At 42.0% G+C, this 26,996-nt stretch overlaps 1 protein-coding gene across 1 annotated transcript; it reads right to left on the reverse strand.

Annotated features, from left to right (window-relative positions):
* Position 1: 1 nt before the first annotated feature.
* Positions 2-26,746, reverse strand: LOC126173880 (biogenesis of lysosome-related organelles complex 1 subunit 5). Its single transcript, XM_049920991.1, has 4 exons — positions 26,505-26,746; positions 9,188-9,270; positions 261-449; positions 2-169 (listed from the first exon to the last, which is right to left on the reverse strand). The coding sequence occupies exons 1-4, from the start codon at positions 26,521-26,523 to the stop codon at positions 2-4; spliced, it is 459 nt and encodes a 152-aa protein (XP_049776948.1). The 5' UTR covers positions 26,524-26,746.
* Between the last annotated feature and the right edge of the window lie 250 nt (positions 26,747-26,996).

Below are 26,996 nucleotides of genomic sequence, written 5' to 3' on the forward strand. Positions count from 1 at the left end.
CTTATTTTGTTATGTGAAGCTTCTTCTCAAGGTCTACGTAAAAGTCCTTCAGTTCTTGTTCTTTTTCTTGGAAAGTTGTATCAACTTTAGCACATTTTTGAGCCATATCTTCTATAAAATTTTCCCATTCAGCCTTTCGAATTTCTCTCTTAGCTTCCAATGTTGTATCCTGAAGACAAGTGGAAACAGAAAAATATTAACAACTGGCATTCAGTTACTTAAAATTAATAAAATAAGCTAAGTCAGTAGCAGCCACTAACCGAACGATGTTTTTGTTCTTTCTCAAGAATCCGATTACACATGCTCACAGCTACTTCCAGGTTCCCATTCAGATTCGGTAAATGAATATCAGAAGCTAATTTTACTCTCTCAATCTGAGTGTCTTTAATCTCTGATACACACTCAAGTATTTTGAACAGCTTTTCTACTTCCCCATCTGATCTCTTCTCCTGAAAATAAAGAAACAGGGATGTTTCAGAAAAACATAAAAATGCAAGAAAAAACAACTGACAATTCTTAACAACTCAAATTCTAAAGATGATACTAAGAAGTAATTCCAAGGTAATTTGAAGATAGAATACGTTTTCAGTACACAATAAAGATGAAACTGAACTTCTGAGCTTCCAGAAACAAAATCAATTTTCAGCTGAGGTTAAAAATGAAAGACCCAACTTCTAATGACAAAACAAGGACAGCACCACCCTAAACTCCAAGTCTAAAGACTGTCACAAACAACACACAGACTAGAGCAAAGTGGAGACTACATAATGTTACCCATGGCAAAATGAAAGCACATAATGTGACAGCCTTATATTATTTTAGAAGTTGCCTGGATACTAAAATACACAGTACAGCTCCAGTAATTCAAGCCAATTGGGGCTGAGGCTAAAGAAAAAAAAAAAAACAGATGATATGGACATATCACTAAATCAATGGGTAAATCATGAATAAATGTTAAATGAGAACAATAATCATAGAAAAATAAATAAAAAACAATATAGTATGAACCCAGGTCATATGTAGACGTATGGGCACACATTTTCAAGTCGCAAAAATTAAAGTCACATTTTAAAGAAACTGTCCATAGTCTTTAAAAAAAAATGGGGTCATTTTACAGCAGCAATGTCATGCCACCTTCTAAAAAGCATGGCATCAGCAGGAATGGCTTCCACTTGCTGCTTGATATAAAGCAATGCCACATTTAGCACTGTCAAACCCTCAGTGTGAAAGATCACTGGTACAATTTCTTCAGGCAATTCCGCTTTATTTTCAGTTCCGCCAATGGAAGGCCATCTTCGACTGTACAGTAGGTATCCATTTCATTTTGTAAAATCTGGTTCCAAGACTCTTTTGTGCACCTTTATCTCAGACAATGAATAGGCTATCCAATAAATTGTCTTCTATTGTAGCTATGTTTTAGAAATTCTCTGATGGTTCTTTCACCTTTCATTGTGAGTAGAAGCATCCAAAGCAAACAATGATTATATCTTTTTTTTAAAAAAAGTATTGTAAAACACCTTGGTCCATAGCCTGTATTGTGTAAAACACCTTGGTCCATAGCCTGTATTAAACTCATCACATTAGGGGGTAAGAACAATGTGTGAATACCGTCATATAGTACTTCTTCCTCATCAGGGTGTGAACCAGTGTTGCCAAGTATTGAGATTGCTTTGGAAGCCAAGCACTGTTTGCTTTAGGTAGCTTTTGGTTTCTGAAACAAAATCTTCAGAAACCCTCTTCTTAAAAATATTTTTGTTGATCCAAGCAGATTTTCGGCAGACATATGTAACTGGCAGTGCAGAAGCAGTGGTATTTTCACAGTTCTATGCTTAGCATACTTCCCTATTACCAACAGCTTCAGTTTATGATCTCCACTTGCATTCAATGCAGCAAGAACTGTTAACCTCTCCTTACATTTTTTGTAGCCCGGGGCAGCCTTTTCTTCTTTCAAGGCTCAAATTTTAGACAGAAGCATTTTATAATTTAGTTCTGTTTCATCACAGTTGCACACTTTATCAGGAGTAGAATTTTCTTCTTGTATATTTTTTCTTAATTCCTCACAAAATTGTGTAACAGTTTGAGAAACTGCAGAAGGTTTTTCACCACGAATTTCAAGCTGCCTTACATTGCATCGCTTCTTTCACCTATCCAACCATCCTGTACTTGCAATAAAATCTTCCCTCGCTTTCCTTTAACTCATTTCTACAAAATACAGCTTTTTCTTGCAGAACAAGAACTGAAATTGGATTTCCATTTGGTCTCTGTTAAGTAAACTAAATGAACAAAGCCTCCCTCATTTTTTTTACACACAGATTTCTTCACCGACTTCCATTTAAATGCAAAATAGAATAATTGTTTGATGAAAACTTCTCAATTTTGTCTGTTTCTACATCAATCTCCAACTGTCACTTTACTGACTCCATACTCAGCAGCAATTTTTTTTATGTTTCTCCTTTGTCTTGTCTTATTAAAGCCTCCAGTTTCACATTCACAGGCACAAATTTTGCTCTTATTCCGACCACTCATTGTTCATAAATACAAAACTCTAAAATTAATTTGACACGGGTGGACTCTCAACAGTACTGATGTTACTGCACAACTAACTACAGTTTATGCAACAATGGTCAGCCAATGTTGTAAAATGTGTATTGTTACTTAGGCATACTTCATTAAGGTACAACAATCACAGTGACAACGCGGATGCTATGCACTGTACAACTGATAGTCAGTTGTATAGTTGTTAGTGAAGGGTCGACATAGGAAAAGAAAGCGCACTCCTCGAAACCTAACAGTAGGTCCATCTGTAAGAGAGGAATTAGCACTCTGAGGCCAAGTTATTTCTGTTCATTATGAGCACAAACCGTAAGTGGGACAGTTTTACCTGTATTGTACAGGGAAAATTGAAAAAAGTTCAAAATGTAACACAGTTCAAAGTTTGTAAAACGTGCGTGCAGACAATATGTGAATGTGCTTTTACTCTAGTTTTATATTAAAAAATTTAATTTACTTTTTTAATTTTTAATTTTCTTAAGACCAGCTTGGGTTACAAAACCCCAAAAGACGGCTCTATTGTATTCTTAAAGAAAACTGTTGTTCGTTTTACTGTTTTGCTTTTGTCACTAACCTCTCCTCCACTTTGTAGTGAGTGAGTGAGTGAGTGAGTGAGTGCGTGCGTGCGTGAGTGTGTATATGCCCATTCTTTTCCTTATTTTCCAACTTGTCCTGTAATTCAACCAGACCTCACATTAATCTGCAATTGTTTGATAATTGCTTTCTCTCTAAGAACACTTTATTAAATTTTAATGAATACTCTCAACTGCTGAATAGTACTTTTAACTTAACACTTCTATCTACATTGTAGCACAAAGTATAAGATGGCTACATTGACAGACTTCAAGTTATCTGCAGGACAGGGTTGTCTGCTGGCAAGCCATGGTGGTTCTCCAGGAGTATCAACACATTCTGACAGTCAGTTTCCTGCAGGAAAAACAAAATATGAGGTTCATTCAAATGAAACCTGGTCAGTGCATCTACCTCTGCCTTACACATAAGGTGGCACCATGTAACTGCGGATATGCTGTCACCATCTAATGGTAGAGACTGACATGTGCACTGTTTGATGTTGCATAGTGCCAGTGTGGTTTCACACCGAAGAGAAGGTGGTCACACAAGTTATCGTCCACTACTGAACATGCAGGTGAGTAATCAGGAACAACGAGTAGTGATTCGATTTTTGGTGGCAGACGGAGCTGAAGGCCATGAAATGCACTAACGGATGAAGGCTGTGAACAGTGAGTACAGTGATTCGTTCAAGTGTTGTGGAATGGTACAAACGATTCACGAGTCACTTGAAGACAATGCTTGTCCTGGACAAGTTCATCGGAAATGGTTGCAGAAGTGAATGCTTTAGTCTTTGACAACCGTAGAATCACCATGGACAAGATCCATTGGTATTAGCGTGGGCACCGCCCACACCATAATGCATCATCAATTGAACTTTCGAATAAATCTGTGGGTAGGGGGTTCCCCACCAACTGACCGCCGAACACTGCAATACCCGAATGGCGCTGTCTGTGTCATCTACAACATTATCATGAGGAGGAACACGACCAGTCCGTCGCATATTGTCACCATTTTGAACCAAAAAGCGCGCGTCAGAGCAAGCAGTGGAAACATGCGACTTCACCACCTCCAAAGAAATCAAAGACTGTACACACCATTCCTGGTAAGGTCAAGATGTCCATTTTTTATCACAAAGGCCCACTGCTTGTCAAATTCCTGGAACGGGGAACCACCATCAATGCCCAGCGTTTTCAAGCCACTTTACGGAACCTTAGACAAGCCATCAAGTCTAAACGCCGAGGAACGTTGTCCAATGGCATTATCCTCCTGCATGATAATGCCCGCCCACACATGGCCAATGCGGTAAAGACAACACTGCAGCAGTTTCAGTGGGAAATGCTGAAATTCCATCCACTGTACAGTCACGATCTGTCACTGTGTGACTTTCATGTGTTTGGACCTCTAAAACAAGCTCTTCACGGCATCGATTCACAACATACGACAAAGTGTGTGACTTGGTCCAGGCGTGGATCCAACAGCAGCCAACTAGTTTCTTGAAGGATGTAATCGACAGGCTAGTGTCTCAATGGGATAAATGTGCCAACAGTTTTGGCGACCGTTTCTTAGGATGTGTACTGTGTATAACAACATTTTTGAGTTAATAAAATCATTACTGTTACTTTACACTGGTGACCGGGTTTCATTTGAATGCCCCTTATACACTGACTGGCACAAAAAACACCACACTTCAATTTCTTACAAAAACTGAAATTTATTTTAAATTTGTGACCATTTAATGACACTAATCTGCTATATTATGATGGAATATTATGGTACGGTCCCATTTAAGTATCCAATAATGAAAAACAAAAGATGATTATAAACAAATTTAACAAATTAAGCCAGAGATGAACATCCGAGGGAATTCTGAGTAAGTTCATAAAGGTTATGCATGTCTGCCTTGAAGTTATACACTTCACACTTTCCTTCAAAGACCTCAGAGACGACTGAGGAGACCTCTGTCAGCATCTCCAAAAGCATGTAGTGCCACCTCTTGCACCAATGATGGCATTCAACCTTTCAGGCATGTTCCAGGTTAATGTGGTAATGTCCTATTGATGAATCATATCCCATTCTTCCAGGAGGGCATTCTGTAGGTCCTGTAGGGTCTCTGGATAGTGCTGACAGGCTCTTCTCCCCGGCTGGTCCCAAACGTGCTCAATGGGATTCAAATAAGGGCTTCAAGCAGGCCAACCCATAACAAGAATCCTTGCTCATATAAGTACTCTTCCACAATTCTTACAATACGTGGGCATGCATTACTGTAAAATCATAACCAATAAATGGAGCGAAAGGAACAACATGCTCCAGAAGGATTTCCTCCACATACCGATGTGTGTTAAGGCTCCCATGCTCCACAAGACCAAATCCATCCTTGCAGCTGTATTGATTCCTGTTCTCACCATCACAGATCCACCCTGAAAAGGCGACCTGGATGATATTGTGCAAGGGGAATACCTTTCCCCTGGCCTTCTCTAGACCCTCTCTCTCCTGTCAAGTGATTAGAGGACAAATCACGACTCATCAGTGAACAACACTTGATCCCATTGTTATACTGTCCAGCCAAGATGTTCCCTTGCGAAACATTCTAGAGCGGTGCAATGGTCTCTGGTGAGTTCCAGACCTGTAGCAAGTCTTCTGGACTGATGATTGGCTTCTTCCAGATCTGTTCAAATGGTACTATCACTAACGCTGACCTCTCGAAGCTGGTGGAGTTGATTTCGTACTGCAGTAGGGGTGGTGTGATGGTTGCGGAGAACTTTAAGTTGTAAGAAGCAGTCATCTCGCTGATGTTGCTCTTCTCAAGCCTGTACTGCCCTCCTTGCAAAGCCTCCAGTTTCCCTGTGCCTTTGTACAGTTCCAGAAATGATTAGTTGTCAACACTTCTGCAACATAATGGATGCTGCAGCCATCTTCCATCAAAGCAACAGCTTTTGCAGCTTGTCCAGGACTTAACGGCATGTTTACTGCAGAAAGCTGATTACAACATCATACAAAAAGATTCTACAAACACGTGATTGAAAGGGGAACAATTCAGGGTACAACAATAAATGCACAAGAGTGGGAAAACATTATTCGCTCACATTCAGTAGTGTGTTTTCCAGGTTGCACAGGAAACAATAATTGAGGGTAGTGCAATGAACAATCAACACCCCATTGCTTGTTCACAAAGCAGTACCAACAATGTATTATGTCTAAAAAAAAATTGGTTGAAGTGCTTCACTTTGGTTAAATAGATAATTACACAATAATTACATCATTTATTGAGTGTTGCATTTTCCATGTCAGTCAGTGAATTAATTCCACTCCACAGCACCATCAAAGAAAGGTGATCAGTGTCAAATTTTGTAGTTTAAAGATGCCACAATTTGCACTGACTCATAACTACAGTGCTGTTTTAGTAAATCCAACCAGTTGAACAAGTATTACTCAAAAATGTGGAATACAACAAAGATGAACTACACATCATGACAGAACCCAATTTCAAATGTTTACTAAGCTATCAGATGAATTAACAACAATCCAGACAGACAGACAGACAGACAGAGCTTTAGAAGGAATGTACAGAGTGTCTCTTGATGGTATATAAGGTATGATATATAACTTAACTCACTTTAAAATGTACTTATTTCAGCTCTAATAATTCCGTCATAATGACAAGTGTTCAATATGACAACCATGAGATACAAAAAAATGCATCTAAGTATCACGAAACAGAAAAAGAGAAATACATGAAATTGTCTGTATAATCACATCTGTAAAACAAATATCATAGTCTACAATTAACTATTTTTATTGACAAGTGTTAGCAAACAATCACAAAGCTCATCCATCACCTCAAAAAATAAAAATTCTAAGAGGGAAAAAATACAGAATGGAAAGTTATAGTAAGAAGGGAAACTGGGATGTTTGTGAAGGAACAAAATGGTTTGTACATTGATTAATATAACTTTGTGATCAACATTTCAGCAAGTTGAGACACAGGACCAGCTGCCAGCTATAGTTCCCCCCCCCCTCCCACCCCACCCCCAAGAGTGCCATTTGCTCACTGTGTTGCCTATTTTGAAGGCACATGCAGGGCCTTGTCAAATGTGGCTGGCTGCATGCACGCAGCATTGCTCTCAGCAACTGCAATATGTCAACTGCATTTTTTTAGCTTTAATAATTGAAGAAAATGATCAAATAATTGACAACTGCAACTTCTTTACGAGTTACTTCATAAACTTAAGAGAGGAACTGTTTACAGTCAGTTCAAAAATGAAAAATTCTGAGCATTTGTGAGAATCTATATTGTTAGCATTTGAGCAATTTCATGCTACTCCTACTTATCCATGGTGATCAGGAACTTTTACCATTATGTAAGATGAGATATATGAACAGGAGCATTAATGTTGAAACCCTTCATTTTTTCTGCATTCAGTAGCTGCTGTGACGAGCAAAATAGAGGTGCACTCCACTGTTGTGATATGTAATACATTTGCATGCTACAGACAATTTATTGTTAAAACCTGCTCACAATTTGAAAATAAGAGAAACACTCATAATATTAGGAAAAATGGCCTCACAACTTAATCTCTCTTGCATAAAAGATACCAAAGTATTCAACTATTAAAATATTTGACAATTGCCCCCGTGAATTGAAGATACTGATAGATAAATTGGTTTTAAAAACAAAATAACATCATTTTAGTTTGTTAACTCGTCTTATTCAAACATGAGTTTCTGGATAGGTCCAAATACTGAATTTAATCCTAGTTCAAGACTACCATAAAAGCCATTCATATATGTTTTAAATACACATATTTCTACTGAGAAAATGTTTCAAATATAACCAAATTACTTGTTGCATGTATGATTGATGGAAAATGCTGCTGACTAAAGCTGGGACTTATCCTTGCAGCATATCATTTGCTTCCATAACCCTCCTGGCCTCAATCTTCACTAACCCATTGACATCACACCCTCCATCCAACAGTGTCCTCTTCCTCTGTCCTGTCACCCCATCCTTATCCACACCTCCATGTAATGTTTATTATGAATGACACCCCACAGGCACCCGTACAAGTGCACCACATGCCTAGCCCTTGCACCCGGCACCCCTGCCTCTTAAATTCCTCCCCAGCAAACCTGCGGCCTTCCTTCAAGCCAAGAGCTACCCTCCCCAATGCCTCTTCTTCTGTGTGTGCCTGACAACGACTCAACACCTTTGATATGCAGTGACTGGTCTCCTTTACTTCTAAATTATTTGCATTCTACCAGAACTTTCCTTACTATATTAAATATTAAGCTTTTTAAACTCAACATACAGGAGATATGCTGAGTCCCAGACAGGCACAACAATAAGACTGTCAAACACAGCTTTTGACCAAACAGGCCTTCCCAGATTTAAACACACGCACACACAAACACTCACTCACAAACGCTCACTCGCACTTCACAAACGCAACTCCCACACACATCCTCCCTGGACTTTCCACTGTTTAGCTTCTTAAACTTCATGATAATTCATTTGTTAGGGTGAAATGCAAGTACAAAGAATTGGAACCTTAGCTGTTGATTAATTATTATTTGTAGCTTGTATCTCGTGCCTCTTTCGTATTCTACTGCAGCATTCTGAGCAATATGAGAAAGGAACAACTTGATTCAATCCATCTCTTATTGTTTGAGAATGTTCAGCTCTATTCTGGTTGCTGTAGCTTGCTTCAAAATATATTAAGCAACAATCTTTTATAACACTACAACATTTTTATTTTAGGTTTAATATAAAATGTTGCAAATGTAAAGGTAACAAAAGTAGATAAGGGACATGTCAGCTGTCAGGCAAGCTCTGAACAGCAAGTAAGCTATTAAAAACATGAAAGCTATGCTTTACCCATTGATCAATTCTCAGGTATTTAACATTAGTCACTTTTAAAATATTACACTTGCTATGTACTCTATTCTTCCCATACTTTTACTTAAACATACTGCTAACATTTCATGAATGATAGTTGAGCAAACTGTTACTAACACAGAAAATCCGTAAATAGTAAAATGACATAAGTAAAAGCATGTGAAAACTTACTTCAAATTCTCTCAGAACAAATTTGATCTCTCCATTTAAAAAAGGCCTATGATCAAACAGGCGTGTCCATAGCTCCCCCGTGTCTGGAAAATGAAATTCAAAATAACAGACCTCACATATGAACAAAACAGTAATTCATATGTTTCAGCATACTTTATAATTTTTATTTGCTACAGTACTCAACACAAACTGCACGAAACAAATCTGCCAAGTTTAATATCCAATATGAATATTTAGTTCAGCCACATTCAAGTTCATGATTATTCTGTAATATACTTTCAGTCTCTTCTATTGAGGTGAACATTACATTTCACTTCTCATTCATAGCAACTAAATGTAAGATCAAACTACGAAAAATCCAGGATGGAATAATGAATAGTACAAAAAGGAGATCAGTCCTCCTCCTGCAGAAAATCTGTACAATTACATGGCAACAGCAGGGCCTTTGGAATTCCAAAGTAATTAGGATTCTCATCTCCTAGATACCATACTTTCTTTTATAACATTTTATTGTTTGCTGATGTGTTACAAGCTTAACACAAATGCAGCTGAGGTATGCTGAACACGATAACACTGTGCCACAGATGGGATATATCAAATAGCCATTTACTGCCAGAATGACTCACCATATGTAGACCATGAGACAATGTCCTGGTACTCATACAGTACAATGGTTTAAGTGCACACGTACCTGTAGCCTCACTGTGCCCATAAGTGGTTGAAATGATTGAGCAAGATAGGGGTAACTGGCTGGCTCTGAGTGTTGGACTTAGGAAAGATGTGTTAACAACTCCGCAAGACAACGTGTTTGTTAACACTTCTTTGGAACATTCATTTTTAAAAGCTATTCAACGAAGAGAATCAATAAGACCAATTTCACAGGATGCTTGTAAATCGTTCACAACTGCCTACACAATGCTCACCATGGAGTCCATTGGGCTGCTAATAAAGAGTCCCTCCCCAATGATCACAAACTTTATAGGCTTGTTTGCATTGACTGAATGTAGACCACAACTGGTACCACATCTTTCAGATGAGTCAATATTTAGCACAGTAAATGAGGGTCTGGTGATGGTCTATGGGTCACTGGGAGCAAGTTACGATGCATTGCACAGGGCGCAAGATTGGCATGTCGACCACATCACTGTTTTGTGCTGGATGTCATCAGGTGGATCGGAGATATTTCATTGAACTTATGGTCATCTCACCATGAATCTGTGTGTACACCAATGAAACACGTTACGGTGCCTAGTCCGACAATGCGTTATCCCAATGGAGCAATTCAGTTCCAGGACGACCACTCATCTGTTCACACTAGTTTGTTCAGCTGTGGTTTCTGCAACAGACTGGTGTCAACCTCATCGACTGGCCTGTTTAAATGATGGTCTTGAGGGACAATGAAAATATGTGGGCCAAAATTAAGCATCACATGAACCCACCCTGGCCCACACCAGCCCTACACACACTTGACAAACTGTGGGACCTAGTGTTGAATACATGGCAGTCTCACAAATGATGTGACACATTACCAGAGACTGACTGCCACCACGATGTCTCGTCAGGTGAGGACAGTAATTGATGCCAATCGTGGGTGGACATCATACTAGCCTCATATGCAATGTGAAACATTACTCCACTTTATTTTACAACATTTGATGTAACTGTATGTTTGTTAATTGAAAATCTATGTGATAGTCACTCTGCTTCTAAACAGAAATTGTGTCCCAATATGAGACTGTCAGAAACAACACTTAATATTGACCAACATGAGAACAAGTACACCCTAAAATAATATTCTCTTCGTTTTTGCCCCTTGAACATTTTCTACACTTACTATCCAAGAGAAGTGCAGTCGGAGCATACAAAAGCTTTTTTTCAAGTTAATATTCCTCAGAAGCCCAAGGATAGCATTCCATGAACTGTGTTTATTTCTCTCTGACCCCACTCATATTTCTTGGCAACAATGTGTTTTAAACAGTTCAATGAATTCCATACATGAATCTGCATTATGTGTGTGGAATGGGGTGATAGATGACCAAGTATTAGCACAAAAGGATTAACACCAGATGGCTCCAGAAAGTTCACAAAATTATCAAAGCCACTTAGTAATCCAGCTACCTGGGTGGCAAACTGAAGGTATCCTAAGAGAGATAAAGTGTGTGATATGTGATACTGTGGCATATTAGAATATCCATAGTATCACATAATGCAAATAAGCCATTTTGCATTAGAAATTTAGCCTCACTAAGGCAAAGCATATGCGATCTATCGTATGCTGTCTATACTTCCATACCCATAGACCACTGAATTTATTGCCTTCTTATTTTCCTTGAAAATTAGAGACACAAGAACCACTTTGATACCAAAATTCATGAAGTCGTCATTAAATATTTATTCTCTTCCACTTAGTTTCACTCTAATGATTATTCCGCTGCATCTGCTTTTCCGTTCAGTCTGTTACTTCTGTAAATAGTGTTATGCATGCCGACAAAACTCTCTCTCTTTGACGACTTAATTTGCATGTGATTGTTTTCAAAACAGAGTGATAGTAAATTTTAGTGTTCCCAAATAGAAGGGCGAAAGGATGCTGCTGAGCTTAGCATTTGCATTTGCATTTGAGTGTGTAATTTGAAAAAATATATTATTACCAATTCAATTATTTACTCCCTCCATTTCAAATGCTAGCTTCATAAGAGAAAATTTTGCTGGAATACAGTCCACCAGGGATCCCCACTCGACCATATCCAAATCTAAAGAAATTTGGCATGAGGGTTCTATACGGTCTCCGATGGTTGTATACCAAATTTCAGCCCAGTATCTTCAGTGGTTGAATTTTTGGGGGGCTTCTGAAAAGAGGCGACTCATCTTCGCAATATATATGAAGATGCAAATGTGCCAAGTTTTCTAGTCTTTTTTTAGAAGTTCTAAAAAAGATTTGATCATTTGCTTGTGGATGTCTACATATGAATCAAATTTGAATGCCTACATGAAAATATATGCACCTTCAAAGTTGGTCACAATTTTCAACATGTAAATTTTAGGGTACTTTTTTTGGTGGGGGAGGGGAAGGGAGGAGGGAGGGCGCTATATCTCAACTGTGTCTTGTGCAATCCTTTTTTCTTGTCACAGCTGGAAAGATCATGTTTTAAGCTTTCAAAGCTATATTGTTTAATTTCTGGATCTTGCATTTTGATGAGTAAGAATACATTTCAAAAGGTATTATTTTAGCACTTTCAGAAGATTGAAAAGTGAAATATTTTGCTCATTAAGCCCCAGAATTAATTTTTTTATACCAGTATATAAATCAGTTTTAAACATTAATTTAACACATTCCATAAAAACAAGTATAATTAATACACAACACAGCAAATTTGCAAAACAAAAATACTAAAAAGTCAGTTCGATTTTTGGTTAAACAGTTCTACAATTTTGTCAAGTGCAGATTGTGAATAACTGTGTTGTCCTCCAGATGATGATGATGATGATTATGATTATGTTGCTTTTGAAGTCACAAAAGTATGCTGCTCAGGAATCCAGCAGCTGCAGGAAACAGGAAGGAACAAGAAGAATTGTGTGGGTGCATAAAGCTGATGAGGGCATCTTGTTGTTCGTGCAAAACTTCACACTCGTTTTCAACACATCAAAAATTGTCATACATACATGTAACTTATTGTCCTAGTTGTAAATCTGCAATTGAGATTGCTGGAATTTCTTCATCTGCTTTGAAGGCAGTGGTATCATTGGAATCGGTGCTTACTCTGAGCTGATTATAATTAATTGGCTTAAATTGATTATTATCTCTTTCCAGGTAGTGTGTGTCTCATGGCAAACCTTGTTTCTTGATCAGACTGAATTTTTTCAATCTCATCTTTCGGTACATGAAAAAACTTTATGCCTGGAATACTGTCACCACAGAATTTGAACAAATCATGTGGAGTCAATATTTGGCTATCTAAGGGCTTCTGCAGACTAGAATGGGCTGCTAGCCTTTTTGCTGTTCCACCAATGCCATCTCAAGACGAATTACTGTGACGTGTTAAAAAAATCCATTTGGTAGTGAGGCCAAAATCCTTCTAATGCAGACAAAAATTGATGAATTTTTTAAAATACTTATACTGAGCAGCTGAACCACCACTTAAGTAATAAATGTTCTTAATGTTTTCAATTTTGTCTTTAAATATGCTATTAACTTCATTTGAAAGGAATGAACAGCAGTGGTATAATGTCAGAGAAAGTTGCTGATCATAAATATGCTACTGTAGTGACACTGCCGCACGCTAATTCAAGCTCGCCGGTGTGTGTTATGTGTGGTGTGTCTGCGTGTGTCAGTGCAGTGCTGTGCGGTCGTCATTACTGTACACGACGTCTGTGTAGTTCCGCCCCCAAACTCTAGAGGCGCTGTGTTTTCTAGCTTTTATATACGTTGTTTATTATTATTATTTCTTGTTTTTTTTAGTTAATTGGTAGTTCCATGCCTCCTGGTTTGTGTGGACGAGTACTGTTTTCTCTCTAAGGATCCTTCTGTACAGGCCAGAAACAAATTTTGTAACCCCGATCAGTCCATGCATGCCAGGCATCGTCAGATATGCGCTCGCAATAAAGTTAATGTCGCTGAACTGAAGGTCTTTATTCTTGTGAGTCATGTTAAGCAAAGGTCAGACAGCCACCAGTTTAGCTGAACCCGACAAGTGGTGACCCCGACGTGATCCAAGCAGAAACCGACGCGATTAAGAAGAAGCAGGTGTGAGCTACGTAAGTAACAAGCACATAATGACCGAACAGCAGGCCGTCTCCAGGATTGCAGTCCGTCTGCCATAGTTCTGGCACGACAACCCGGTACTCTGGTTCGCACAGGCAGAGGCAAGTTTTGGCTGCACTGGCTGAAGCAACTAAATTTGCGTTGATTGTGAGCCAGCTCGACCAATGTTAAGCAGTCAAGGTACAGGACATAAATCACAGTACCGCCCGAGGCTGGCTCTTATGCCAGGCTAAAATCAGAGTTGATTCGACAGGTGGCTGCATCACAAAAGGACCGGATATGTCAGGTTCTGACACAGGAAGAAATTGGCAACAGGAAGCCTTCTCGATACCTGAGACATCCACGCAGCAAAGTTGACACCGTTACTGTGCCAGATAGTCTACTCAGAATGCTGTGGAGCAGTAGGTTGTCGCCGCAAATAAAAGCCATAATCGCCTCACAAACGGACATGCCGCTGAATGACGTGGTGCAGCAAGCAGACCAGATTCAGGACACAATGACACCGGCTCAGGTCAGCACAGTCGTGGCGTTGCACAACAGTACAAACAGAACTGCATCTATAGCACGGGCCGACCATGATTCACTCGCGGCCAAGATTGAGCTTTTGTGCGCCCAGGTCAGTGCGCTGCTGGCACGTGACGACAACAGTAGAAGAAGCCGATACAGACTGCGGCATTCCAGAAGCAGATCTTTCAGCGGTACTACCACTCCGCAAGGCGAGGTACCGTTGTGCTGGTACCACCGACAATTCAGCTATCAGGCAAGGAAGTGCACATCACCATGCTCGCACCCAAACACCACCGGCGGTCAACAATAGGCGCAACCAACTGCCAGTTATCCTCCAAGCGCCTGCTCATTACCGATAGGAGTTCCAGCGTAAAGTTTTTAATGGACACTGGGTCGGACCTGAGTATCATACCACGAACAGCCATATCGTTGCCAGCCGCCAACTGCCTTCCGTCTGACGGCTGCCAACAATTCTTCCATCGCATCATATGGCACACAGAGGATGGAGCTTAATCTCTGCCTACGTCACCCGTATGAGTGGAATTTTACAGCGGCTGACGTCACGGAGGCGATCGTCAGGGCTGACCTCCTGGCGCACTACCACCTGCTGCCGGACGTCGCGAACGCACGCTTGGTAGACAGCGTAACTGGCTTAGCAGTCGCGGGTTTCCTTCGCAACACCGCAACGCACAGTGCCAAGTTGGTCCATGCTACGGAGAGTGAGTACACTGAATTACTGCTTAACTATTCGAACTTGACCAGGCCGCCCGGCGCTCCCAGGTTCATACCACATGACACAGTGCATCACATTCAAACGACTGATGGTTCCCCAGTAGCATGCCGACCTAGGTGTCTCACTCTGGACCGACTGTCAATAGCAAAGGCAGAATTTGACGCCATGATTCGCGAGGGCATAATGCGGCCATCTAAGAGCCCGTGGTCCTCCGCATGACATCTTGTTCTGAAGAAGGGTGGAGCTTGGCGCCCATGAGTTGACTACCGTACTTAACACGCAAACAGTGCCGAACAGATATCCCGTTCCGTTGCTGAGGGATTATAATCACGCTTTACATGGTGCCACGGTGTTCACAGTTCTGGACTGCGCTAAAGCATATACACATATTCCGGTGGCCAATGACAACATTCCAAAGACTGCAATAATAACGCCTTTCGGTTTATTTGAAAGCAAATTTATGACTTTCGGTTTACGCAATGCCGCTCAGACCTGGCAAAGGTTTATAGACTGTTCTCCAGGGGCTGCCGTTTTGTTTCGCCTACCTGGACGATGTGTTAGTGTTCTCTGCTGACCATGAACAACACCGACAACATCTGCAAAAGATTTTCGAGCGATTGGAGCGTTACGGTGTCGTCTTGAACGTGGACAAGTGTGTTTCTGGGCAGTCAGAGGTGACATTTCTTGGTCATAAGATTTCTGCCGAAGGCTCTCTTCCTCTGCATCCAGGGGAGCAACACTGAGGGAGGGACAGGAAGATCAGACAGTGGTCATTACCATAAAGGTCATGGTGGGCCATCCAGTGATAGATGGAGAAGACCAGGACTACAAAAGGAGAGATCAATGGCCGAATAAGCCCCATGTGTCACTCTGAAGTGTGTGGGGGCACCATAATTTAAGGGGTAAAAATCAACTTGTGCCAGCAAAGTTTTGACGTCTTTATCAGGGCCAGTGATTGCTGTTCCACCCCACAAAGGCTTACGTGTGCCCAAGACTAGGAATGGTGGCTTCATTTTGTTTTGTTTTAGGGCGAAAAAACAACTAGGGTCATACGCAATCATGTCAGAACTGCAGAACACAAGCCAAAAAAGGAGTTAAAAGTGACTATACATTAAGCCCTGTCGACAGAAGAAAAGACAGCTAAAAACATAAACGTGGAGAAAGGTCCATAAAATATTCCACAGAGACAACAAGGAGGTCCTGATAAAAAGATGAACTGTCCTTAGCCGTATTGCTACGACGGATAAAAAGTAAAGCATTGTTGGTAGCCCGCATGTTATTCGTTAAAACAACCGATAATTCAGACAGCAAACACTAAGGAGAACGTAAGTAGTTAAAAAAAGGCATCCTGTAAGGAAATGGCGAACCGTCAATGGCTGAGGACAACATGATCTCATGGCGAGTGTGCCGAGAGGTGGTCTGCCAAGCTGCTGGGAGAGGTTTAATTTCCCAGAGCTTGTTCCCAAGAAGGAAAGACAAGTTGTGATGCCAAAAAGACACCACCTGTGACAGAGGGCAACACACAGATCTTCTGAGGGAATGGAAGAACTAGCATGCCGAGGTTCAAGGACTGCAGCCTTGGCAGCAGCTTCAGCGGACTCGTTGCCCTTCAGACTGGCGTGAGCAGGCACCCACATAAATATCACAGTGGCTCCATCAGGAGTGAGCAAGTGAAAGCTTTCCTGGACCCGTTGTACTAAGGGATGGGCGGTGTACAGCACACAAAGGGTCTGAAGGGCACAGAGAGTTGGAGCAAATGACAATTTAAAAGCCTGAGCTGCTGGATGTACTGCATGGCCTGATACAAGGCGAAGAGCTCCACTGTAAATACAGAGCAGTGTTCCGAAAGCCAATATTTAAAACATGGGCGCCAATGATGAAGGCACAACCAACACCACGATCAGGCCAAGAGCCATCAACATACACAAAGGTACTATCGCGAAATTCCACGTGAAGGTCGTGAAACTGAAGGCGATAGAGCGAGGCTGGAGTAGTGTCCTTAGCAAGTGGATGAAGGCCAAGGTTAACACAGGCCCCTTCACGAAGTCAAGACGGTGAAGGGTTCACACCCACCAGGAAAGTTGAAGGTAGTGCGAAATAAAGCTGCCAAAGCAAGTGCCGAAAGCGGACTCCAGGAGGTAACAGAGAAGAGGGACGTGCCCCCTACTGCAAACAAAGGAATCATTGAAAACGGAGGCATAGGGTGGGTGGCCACACATGGCAGACAAACGGCATGCATACCTGCTGAGGAGAAAGTCACAGAGGTAGGGCAATGGTAGTTCAGCAGCTTCAGGATACAGACTCCCAACCGGACTATTGTAAAAGAAGCCTGTGGCCGAATGGATGCCACGATGGTGGCTAGTGTTTAGATGGTGAAAGAGGGATGGATGTGCAGATGCATCAACAAAGCACCTATAGTCAAGTTTAAAAAGGGCAAGGGATGGGTACAAATGGAGGAGGGTAGTTGGATCAGCACCCCAGGAAGCACCATTGAGGACACGTAGGGCATTGAGGGACTACAACATCAGGATTCCAGGTAAGACACATGGGAGAACCAAGAGAGTGCTATCAAGCATGAGCCCCAAGTATTTCGTAGTTTCAACTAATGAAAGGCCAACAAGCCCAAGGCGTAAAGATGCTGGGAGAAACAATTTGCCCCATCAGAAACTCATACAGACAGTTTTATCAGTGGAAAAATGAGAGCCACTGTGGATGCTCCACGAGTAAAGATGATTGAGACAACATTGAAATAATGCTCTATGAAGTAAATCCATGGAGAACTACAAAGGATGGCAAAATTGTCAACAAAAAGGGAGCCAGAGATGCCCGCGGGAGACAGGCCATTATAGGGTTAATGGCGATAGCAAAGAGGATGACGCTCAGGACGGAACCCTGAGGCACACCGTTTTCCTAGATAAACGTGTCCGACAAGGCAGAGTCCACATGCACCTTGAAAACTCAGTCTTTTAAAAATTCCTAAAGGAAACAGGGCATGCAGCCATGGAAGTCTCACGTGTAAAGAGTACGGAGGATACCAGTACTCCAGCAGGTGTCTTAGGCCTTCTCCAAATCTAAAAACATGGACTAAGTCTGTGATTTATGCACAAAACCATTTATGACATGGGTGGACAAAGTAACAAGATGGTCAACTGCAGAACGCTGTGCTCAAAATCCGCACTGTGCAGTTATTATTAAATTGCAGGACTCAAGCCACCACACCAGCCGGACATGAATCGTACTTTCTTGCAAACGCAGCTGGTGAGAGAGATGGAGCAGTAACTAGAAGGAAGGTTTTTACCCTTACTGGGCTTAGGTATGTGTATGACAGTGGCTTCATGCCAATGTCCAGGGAATGTGCCCTCTGCCCAGATGCAGCTGTACGTGTTAAGCAGAAAGCACTTGCCTGCAATAGAGAGGTGCATCTGAATGTGGACAGTGTCTGGCCAAGGGGTGGAGAATCAGGATGAACTGAGAGCACAATCTAGCTCCCTGATAGTAAAGGCAGCATTGTAGCACTCACAATTCTGAGAAGAAAAGGTTATTGCTCAAGTCTCCTCCACTTGTTTCCAATGGAGGAACGCAGGGTTATGGAGGAAAGATCTTGAAATGTCCGCAAAACGGCGGCCTGAGGTGTTGGAGATAGCAACAGGGTCCACAATAACATTGGCTGCTACTTTTAGGGCGGAAGGGCGAAAGAATACTGGTCCCAAGAGCCATCGGAAATTGGCCCACACGACAAAGGAAGGGATGGGACTGTTAAAAGAACTAAAGAGCAAAATCCAGCCAGCTTTTTTGCTTTTCCAAAGAACGTGACGACACTTTGCACAGATCTGTTTATAATGAACGCAGTTTGCCATCGTACGATGACAGATAAAAATGCGAAGAGCACGTCTCCATGCACGAATTGTGTCATGGCATGCCTCAGTCCACCAAGAGAATGGGACATGGCACTGTAAAGACTAAGTGCAAGAAGTGGAATGTTCTGCAACAGTAAGGATAATGTTTGTGAGATATTCCACCTGGTCATCACAACTGAGGAAATCTTAATCCTTGAACGTCACCAGGGAGGAGTAAAGCGCTGCTGTTTAGGTATGCAGCCAGGTGGGGTAGGAGTCAGCAAATGGATAGCACATGGGAAATGGTCGCTCAAGTAGGTGTCAGAAGGAATGGACCACTCAAGATGATGGGCAAGCAGGGCAGCGCAGAAGGATAGTTCCAAATGGGGATAGACATGTGAGGAGTCAGAAATGAATGTGGTTGCTCCACTGTTAAGGCAGAAGAGGTCGAGTTGATTAAGAAGATCAGCCGAGAAGGAACCTCTCCGACATGTTCTGGGAGAATCCCAAAGTGATGATGTGCATTAAAGTCGCTGAGTAGCAGAAATGGGGAAGGTAGCTGCCCAATAAGCCGAAGGAAGTCTGCCCTGGTGACATCAAATGATGGGGAGGGACATAAATGATACAGAGGGGAAAGGTCAGGTGAGGAAGGAAAAGGCAAACTGCAACAGCTTGAAGATGGGTACTCAGGGAGATGGGTTGACTATGAAAGTCACTCCATATGAGCAGCATGACACACCCACAAGATGGAATGCCAACCTCAGGGGGAAGGTCAAAATGAACCTGTAAGAAATCTGAAAGCTCAAAGCGGTTGTGAGGACACAATATAGTTTCCTGAAGGCAGAGTACAAGGAGATGCTGTGATGTTAAAAGCAGCCGTAAATCCTCCTCGTGAGGCCGAAGGCCACAAATGTTCCATTGGAGGAGAGTCATGATGAAGAGATGAAGAGGTGTCACCTCAGCGGCTACCCGTTGTGTAGCTGGTGGCTTCGTCCCTTGAGGCGAGACTTTGATGGCTTGTTGCACAGCTGGATGGTGGGATGGTGATGCTACCTTGACACTGGGTGACTTCACAACCTAAGAGCTGAATTTGAGGTCACATGTCAGTGTGGCAATGTCCTTCATGGAGCGAGGGGTAACAAAAGAACTGTAAGTGCCAGACGGAGAACTCAGGGTTTGCGACTAGCCAATAACTTGCAAGCGACTGGGTAAGGAACTTTTTCATTTACCCTGATATCTTTGACAGCCTACTCATCAACATACATGGGACAATCCCAAGAGGAGGCAGTACGGCCGCCATTGCAGTTGATAAAGAAGAGAGACGGAGGCACACCATCGCCCTCGCGCACATCCCTACCACAGGTTACACATTTGTCTGGGTGTCTAGTATGGTTGAAACAATGACACTTGTAGCAGCGAATCAAGTTCAGAATGTACGATCAGACTGTGATACTTTCACAGCCTACTTTCATGTTTGACAGAAGCACCACTATCAGATTAGAAAGAGTTTGGGTGGGCACTAAGGATGAATCTACCTTTTTCATCACCCGATGGATGGCAGTGACACCCTGATCATAGAGGTAAGATAGGATTTCGGTCTTGGTCCGACCGTTGAGCAGCCTAGTGTACATAACACTGTGGGAAGAATTTAGAGTTCTATGGGCCTCGACACTAACATGATAGCCCTGGAGAAGTAAGGCAGTAAGCAGTTGTTGTGCTTGAGAATCAGAAGTAGTCTCCAAAAGCAAAGTGCCATTCCACAAATGAGAGCAGGATTTCACAGGGCTGGCAACTGCATCAACACTTTTCTGAATAATAGAGGGGCTTACAGTAGCAAAGGACGACTGTCTTCAGTACGTGAGACAACGAGGAACCATGGTGCAACTGGAAGGACTATGAATCGTTAGCCTCGTTCTTTTTATGTATCACTGATGTTGATTGTGAAGATGATTGGCTCATTGCGAGAAAAATCACCTATGATTGCCAGCATCTCCAATGGCGTGCTCCTGCCAACTAGGGGCCCCTTTCACAAGGGGGTACACCCACCTTAAGGTGATTGTTCACACCTCAGGTCACACCTCCTGAACACCTGATGGAGGACCAATCCACAATTTGGAAAGGTAGCAGCTCAGGCAATCACCTTGGGCCTGGCCTGTACCAGGGGATACATGAACCCGCCCTGACAACCCAGGGCTGGGAATAATGCATTACCCAGTCACCTGTAATGTGTCAGACACATTGCCAGCCTTCAGGAGCGCACAGGGAGGAAGAAGAAAAAGAGGAACCTCAAACGCCAAAGCAGGGCAATGATAGGAGAAGGGAAACAAATAAAGGAAAAGGGAATGAAAAATAGTGGTAAGATTGATATCAGTGACAAACAATGTGGAACATTCCCAATAACACCCCAGACATGTTCCCCATGGGAGGGGGAAAGAATAGCAAAAGGAGAGACCTGCAGCACGGAAGGGAAAAGATGCTACAAAGGCTGTGCCCACATGAAAGCCAAGCATGAACCCGCCAAAGAGTGGTGAGTCCCCTGGGATGTCAGCAGCTTCTGCTTACAGACTCAACTGGGCTAGTGCAAAAGGGACCAGTGGCCAAATGGGTCCACTATGGCAGGTGGTATAAGATGGACGGACATGCAGATGCACAAACGAAGCATCCATACTTTAGTTTCGAATGGACAAGAGCCCGGTACAAACAGAGGAGGGTGGTCTGATCCGCTCCACAGGAAGTACAGCTGAGGACATGTCGGACATTGAGGGACCAGGTAAATCAGGCGGTCAGGTAAGACACTTGGAGCACGAAACTTTTCTATTAAGCATGAGCCCCAGGAATTTCATAGTTTCAACATAAGGAGGAGCAACAGGCCCAAGATGTAAAGATGATGGAAGAAACAAATTGTGCCGCTATAAATTCATACAAACCGTTCTGACAGTGGAAATGCAAAAGCCACTGTTGATGCATCACGAGTAAAGATGATTGAGACAATGCTGAAGGTGACATTCAAAGAAATAAGTCCATGGAGAACTGCAATAGACAGCAAAATCATCAAGAAAAAGGGAGACAGAGATGCCTGACAGGAGACAGGCTATAATAGGGTTAATGGCAATAGCGAAGAGGATGGCCCTCAGGACAGTACCCTGAGGCACACCATTTTCCTGCATAATGGTGTTCAACAAGACAGAACCCACGCGTAGCTGAAATGGGGCACGCAGCCTTGGATGCCCCGCGTGCAGAGAGTAATGGAGGATACCAGTCCTCCAGCAGGTGTCTTAGGCTTCCTCCAAATTGAGAAACAGGGGCACAGTCTGGTATTTCCGCAGAAAACTATTCATGACATGGGTTGACAAAGTGATAATATTGTCGACTGCAGCACAGTGCACTCGAAATCCACACTGTGCAGTGATTAGTAAATTGCGAGACTCTAGCCACCACACCAGTCGGGTATGAATCATACATTCCATCACCCTTGCACACACAGATGGTCAGAGAAATGGGGTGATAGCTGTAAGGAAAGTGTTTGCCCTTACCAGGTTTAGGTATGGTTATGACAGTGACTTCATGCTAGTATCCGGGGTATGTGCTCTCTGGCCAGATGCGAATGCATATAAGAAGGAAAAAGTGCTTGCCCGCAAGAGAAAGGGGCTACAACAAATGAATGTTACCATCATCTGGTCCTGGGGCAGAGGATCAGGATAAAGTGAGAGCATGATCTAGCTCCCTCAAAGTAAAGACTGCATTGTAGCAACCACGATTCTGAAAAGAGAAGGGTATCAACCGAGTCGCACGTAGCCGTTTCCAATGGAGGAAGGCAGGGTGATAGTGAGTGGAGCTCGAAATCTCCGCAAAATAGTGGCCCAAGGTGTTGGAGACAGCAATAGAGTTCACTATGACAGAAGTGATGACACTTTCTGTAGGACCTGACCATCATTTTGCAGCACAATGCTCAAGGGCGTACAGTGCAAGCTGTTACTGATTTGTTTGACTGGTGGGGCTGCTAAGTGCTATACCGCCTACTGCACTCCCCTGACTTAAGCCCTCGTAAGTTCAACTCGATTTCTAAACTGAAGGAAACACTTCACAGCATTCGCTTCAGAACTGCTACAAATTCGTTGGGCAATAGACCGCACCGCTCAAACTGTCAACACAACTGGCACTGCTAAGAGTAACCTACAACTTCCACATCACTGGCAACAGGTTATACACAATGCTGGCAACTATTTTGAAGTTCAGTAATACTTTGAAACATGTATCTATTTTGTATGAGCTGTAAATAAATAGTTGCCACTATTTAAGTACCAACCCTAGTATTTGAAATGAGAGGGAGGACAACAGGCCACAAAACATAAAATCACTACTGATTTAACTGGAAGGGCTACAGATGACAAGCCACAGTCAGTAGATATGTTTAACAACCATTCCTTAAATGTGCTACAAAAAAAAATAAGGATAATCAGTTCAAGACGAAAATCAGTGTGTAGAAAAATCAACTCTCATAAAATTCAATCATTTAAATGTCTCACCTACTGAAATTAAGGAAATTATATACATATTTTCTCAAAAGTAGAAGCTCATCTGGATTTGGTGGCACTTGCAACACACAGCTAAAGACTTATGTTCCTATGTAATAAGTGTTGCCTTTTCTGAAATATGTAACAGATCACTAACTCTGGGCATTTTCCCACTGATATTGAAATATGGCATCATTAAATCTGTATATAAGACGTGATCAAAGAGAATTTTTTGTTTGATAAGGTGATGTATTCCAGAAGGGTATACCACCCGAGCAAAACCAATTCTGCTGCAAACTGTGTGGCATGGACTGTGGTGTAGGGTTAGCGTCGCTATCTCGTGTTCTGCAGGCCCCCAATCAAACCCGGCCACCAGCTATTATTTGTTTGTTACTATTTTTCACTTCACGGAGATTCTTAAAATTTCTCATTTTCATTACGTTAATAAATTATTAAATATTCGAGGCTTGTACAAATAGCAGCACACACTGTTCAGGAGTTCAGTTCTTTATCTGTACACTGGTGTTCATGATATACCGATTTCAGTGCTAAGTGCTGTATTTCAAAGGGACATCAGCTTTTGGATTTTGATGCGATTAAGGTTATGGCAACAATTTTTGGCAGAGGTGCAAGGTACTTCAAAACACCTACATCACCCTGGCTCCAATCAGGAAATGTAAAATCTGTCACTCACACAGACAGTAACTGGAATACAGTACATCATTCCCAAAGCCCATATATCAGGTATCTAACTAATACAAAACAGTAGCAAGTCAGCTGTACATCAGGCATCAATCAGTGTTTCCAAAACCTGGTGAAATGGCTGAAAGGAATCAACCAAATCACCAAATACAACAGATGGAATAGCATGATGTGTGTGGCAAATGTTTAAATCTACATCGATGGCACAGCCCAGCAGTGGCCTGAGAAAAAAAGAAGAGAAGCTCATTTTCTCGGATCAATTCCAAGTCGAACAGACAATCAGCAAGAAATTTGCTTTACGGAAAATCAATGTCATGGGGAAGCAACACAGCCTTCCATACAAATCATTTTTGCCCTGTGGTACATTGTGAATACGAATATGGCAGAAGTTGACAAAATCTCACATTTGATGAAAGGAGTCATAGAAGACATGCACTATGCTCTTCTGGTAAGGATGCTCACAACAAATGAGGACTTCATTAGGTGCCGTAAGTACATGAAATAATGCAACAGGAAAGAGTCAGGAGAAAGAAGTATGACCAACTCCCAAATGTGGTCCCTATGGCCGTGGAAGACCATCACAACATTATCTGTCATATGCCAGGTGGTAAGTGAAGAAATAGAGTACAGCAATTAATGGCAGCAGGATCTTTAACTGGCATGAGCAGTGACAACTCGTTCCGGATGTGAGAATGTGGGAAAAGCCAAAACCTAGTCCAAACCAGAAACAACTTCAATGAGAATCAGCTTTTCTGCGAGAATTTTACAGATGCCATCAGATCTGGAGTGGAGAGAAAACAGATGAAATAGACCATTGCAAAACACTGTAGTAATGCAAAGGTCCACCAAAGCTGGCATACAGAGGACCATTACAAGACCTCAAGACCTAGATCCAGGATGCTGTTGTCAGCTCCAATGAGAATTTCCATAACAGTGAGTCACTTTCTCTCGGACACAGAGCAATGCTATGTGGTGCATTGCAAGCAACGCAGCATAGCTGTTAGCGTCACTGCCTGGCATGCCGTGCGTCACTAGTTCAAACTTTACCACCAGCAATTTTTTGCTATCTAGAATTTATCATTTCTGGAGGGGGTTCTTGAAACTCTTAAGTTTGTGTATTCTGGAATGACTAACATTTGTAAAAATTGCACCATGCTCCACTCAGGAGTTCCATTCTATCTATTTCGTGGCGTTTGTGATAAATGTGATTTCAGTGCTAAGTGATTTACTTCAGTGATAACCCTTCTTATCAATTTGGTTGTGATTGTGGTAACAATGTGACAATATCTTCAGTAATCACAGTCTGAAGTTCAGATAAGTTGTTCAACTTTGATAATGTTATTTACATGTTCACTCACTGCATTTTGCAAGCATTAAATAACAAAATGGCACTGGTTGGCATTTTCTGCGACCAATTAAAAGCCTTTGTGTGAATCACAATATTCTTCTAGATAAACTGGGATTTTACAGAACTGACAATGTAACCAAATAATGGATGTCATAACTAACCAAAAGAATGCACGTAGTTGGACTTAAAACTATGGAAACTACAGATAACAATGCAGTAGAAGAGATTGTTACACTGTAACTTATCGTGGTGATTACATGTTAAGTTGCAGACAGGCACAATTAAAAGACACTTACACATAAGCTTTCGACCTTAGCATTCGTCGGAAAAAGAGGAACACACATCATCCATTCACACAAGCAAGCACACATGACAGGCTACTTCGACAGATCGGGCCGGAATGCGACTATCGGGTGGGATTGCTGCCTCCCATTCCATCTGGTATTAGCATTCTGGCCAGAGCTACAGGAATTGGCGATCATCTACTAGGATGTGGAAGGAAAGGATGTAGTGTAACTGAGCGAGCGCACATCAACATACAGTGAGTTCGTTAAAAGTCCCTAGTTTTAGAAAGCAACTGTCAAAGCATGTCTTCTTAATACTCAGATGCAGAATCCTACCACCGAACTAACAGCTATTAGCGATATCATCTGCCACGAACCCATTATGGGGAAATACCTGAAATTCTGTCTACAAAAATGCTTACTAGCCTTCACACCATTCTACATTATCCGTTTGTCTCTACCTTACTGCATTATGCGGTTGAATTAACACGGAATACAAACTTCTGCCGATTTACATCAATAACTACCTAACACTACACGTTAGGCAGCAAACGGGAGATGTCCACATACCAGTCATCTAAGTAAACGCAGGGCACCATACATACCAATAAAATAATGCCATTTCTTCAAATACCTTTAATTATTGCTGCCATTCAGGCCCCACCCACAAACGCATTGCATTTATTACATCATTCTAAACCACAGTTTAAGACTCTGACACACTGTTATCACAGACAGAGGTAAATATCATTCGATTAGTCGCTTTTTCGATAGGGTACCAGTCACCGGTCTTCTATCATCTGCAGCATAGACATCAAGGATAGGCCCGTATTACGACGGTCTAGACCACAATCGTAACACTTCGCCACAGCCGTGACACTTCGCCTCGATTATGTTGCCTACCGCGCCAGCAGCGCCCCAAGCGGCCAGTAAGTTAAATTGTGAGTTCGGCGTGATCGTGAAAGCGAATAGTGTTTGTTTGATTTCTACAATGGTTTTTGCAAGCGTGAGCGTTTGTACCGCAATAAATTGCAGCAACAACAGGAAGAAGACACCACAGTTGTCTTTTTTTAGGTTTCCTAAGGGTCCTGAGAGGTATATACCATTATGTTAATAAAGTGTATCG

This window comes from Schistocerca cancellata, chromosome 1, assembly GCF_023864275.1.
Source record: "Schistocerca cancellata isolate TAMUIC-IGC-003103 chromosome 1, iqSchCanc2.1, whole genome shotgun sequence".
Classification (NCBI taxonomy): domain Eukaryota; kingdom Metazoa; phylum Arthropoda; class Insecta; order Orthoptera; family Acrididae; genus Schistocerca; species Schistocerca cancellata.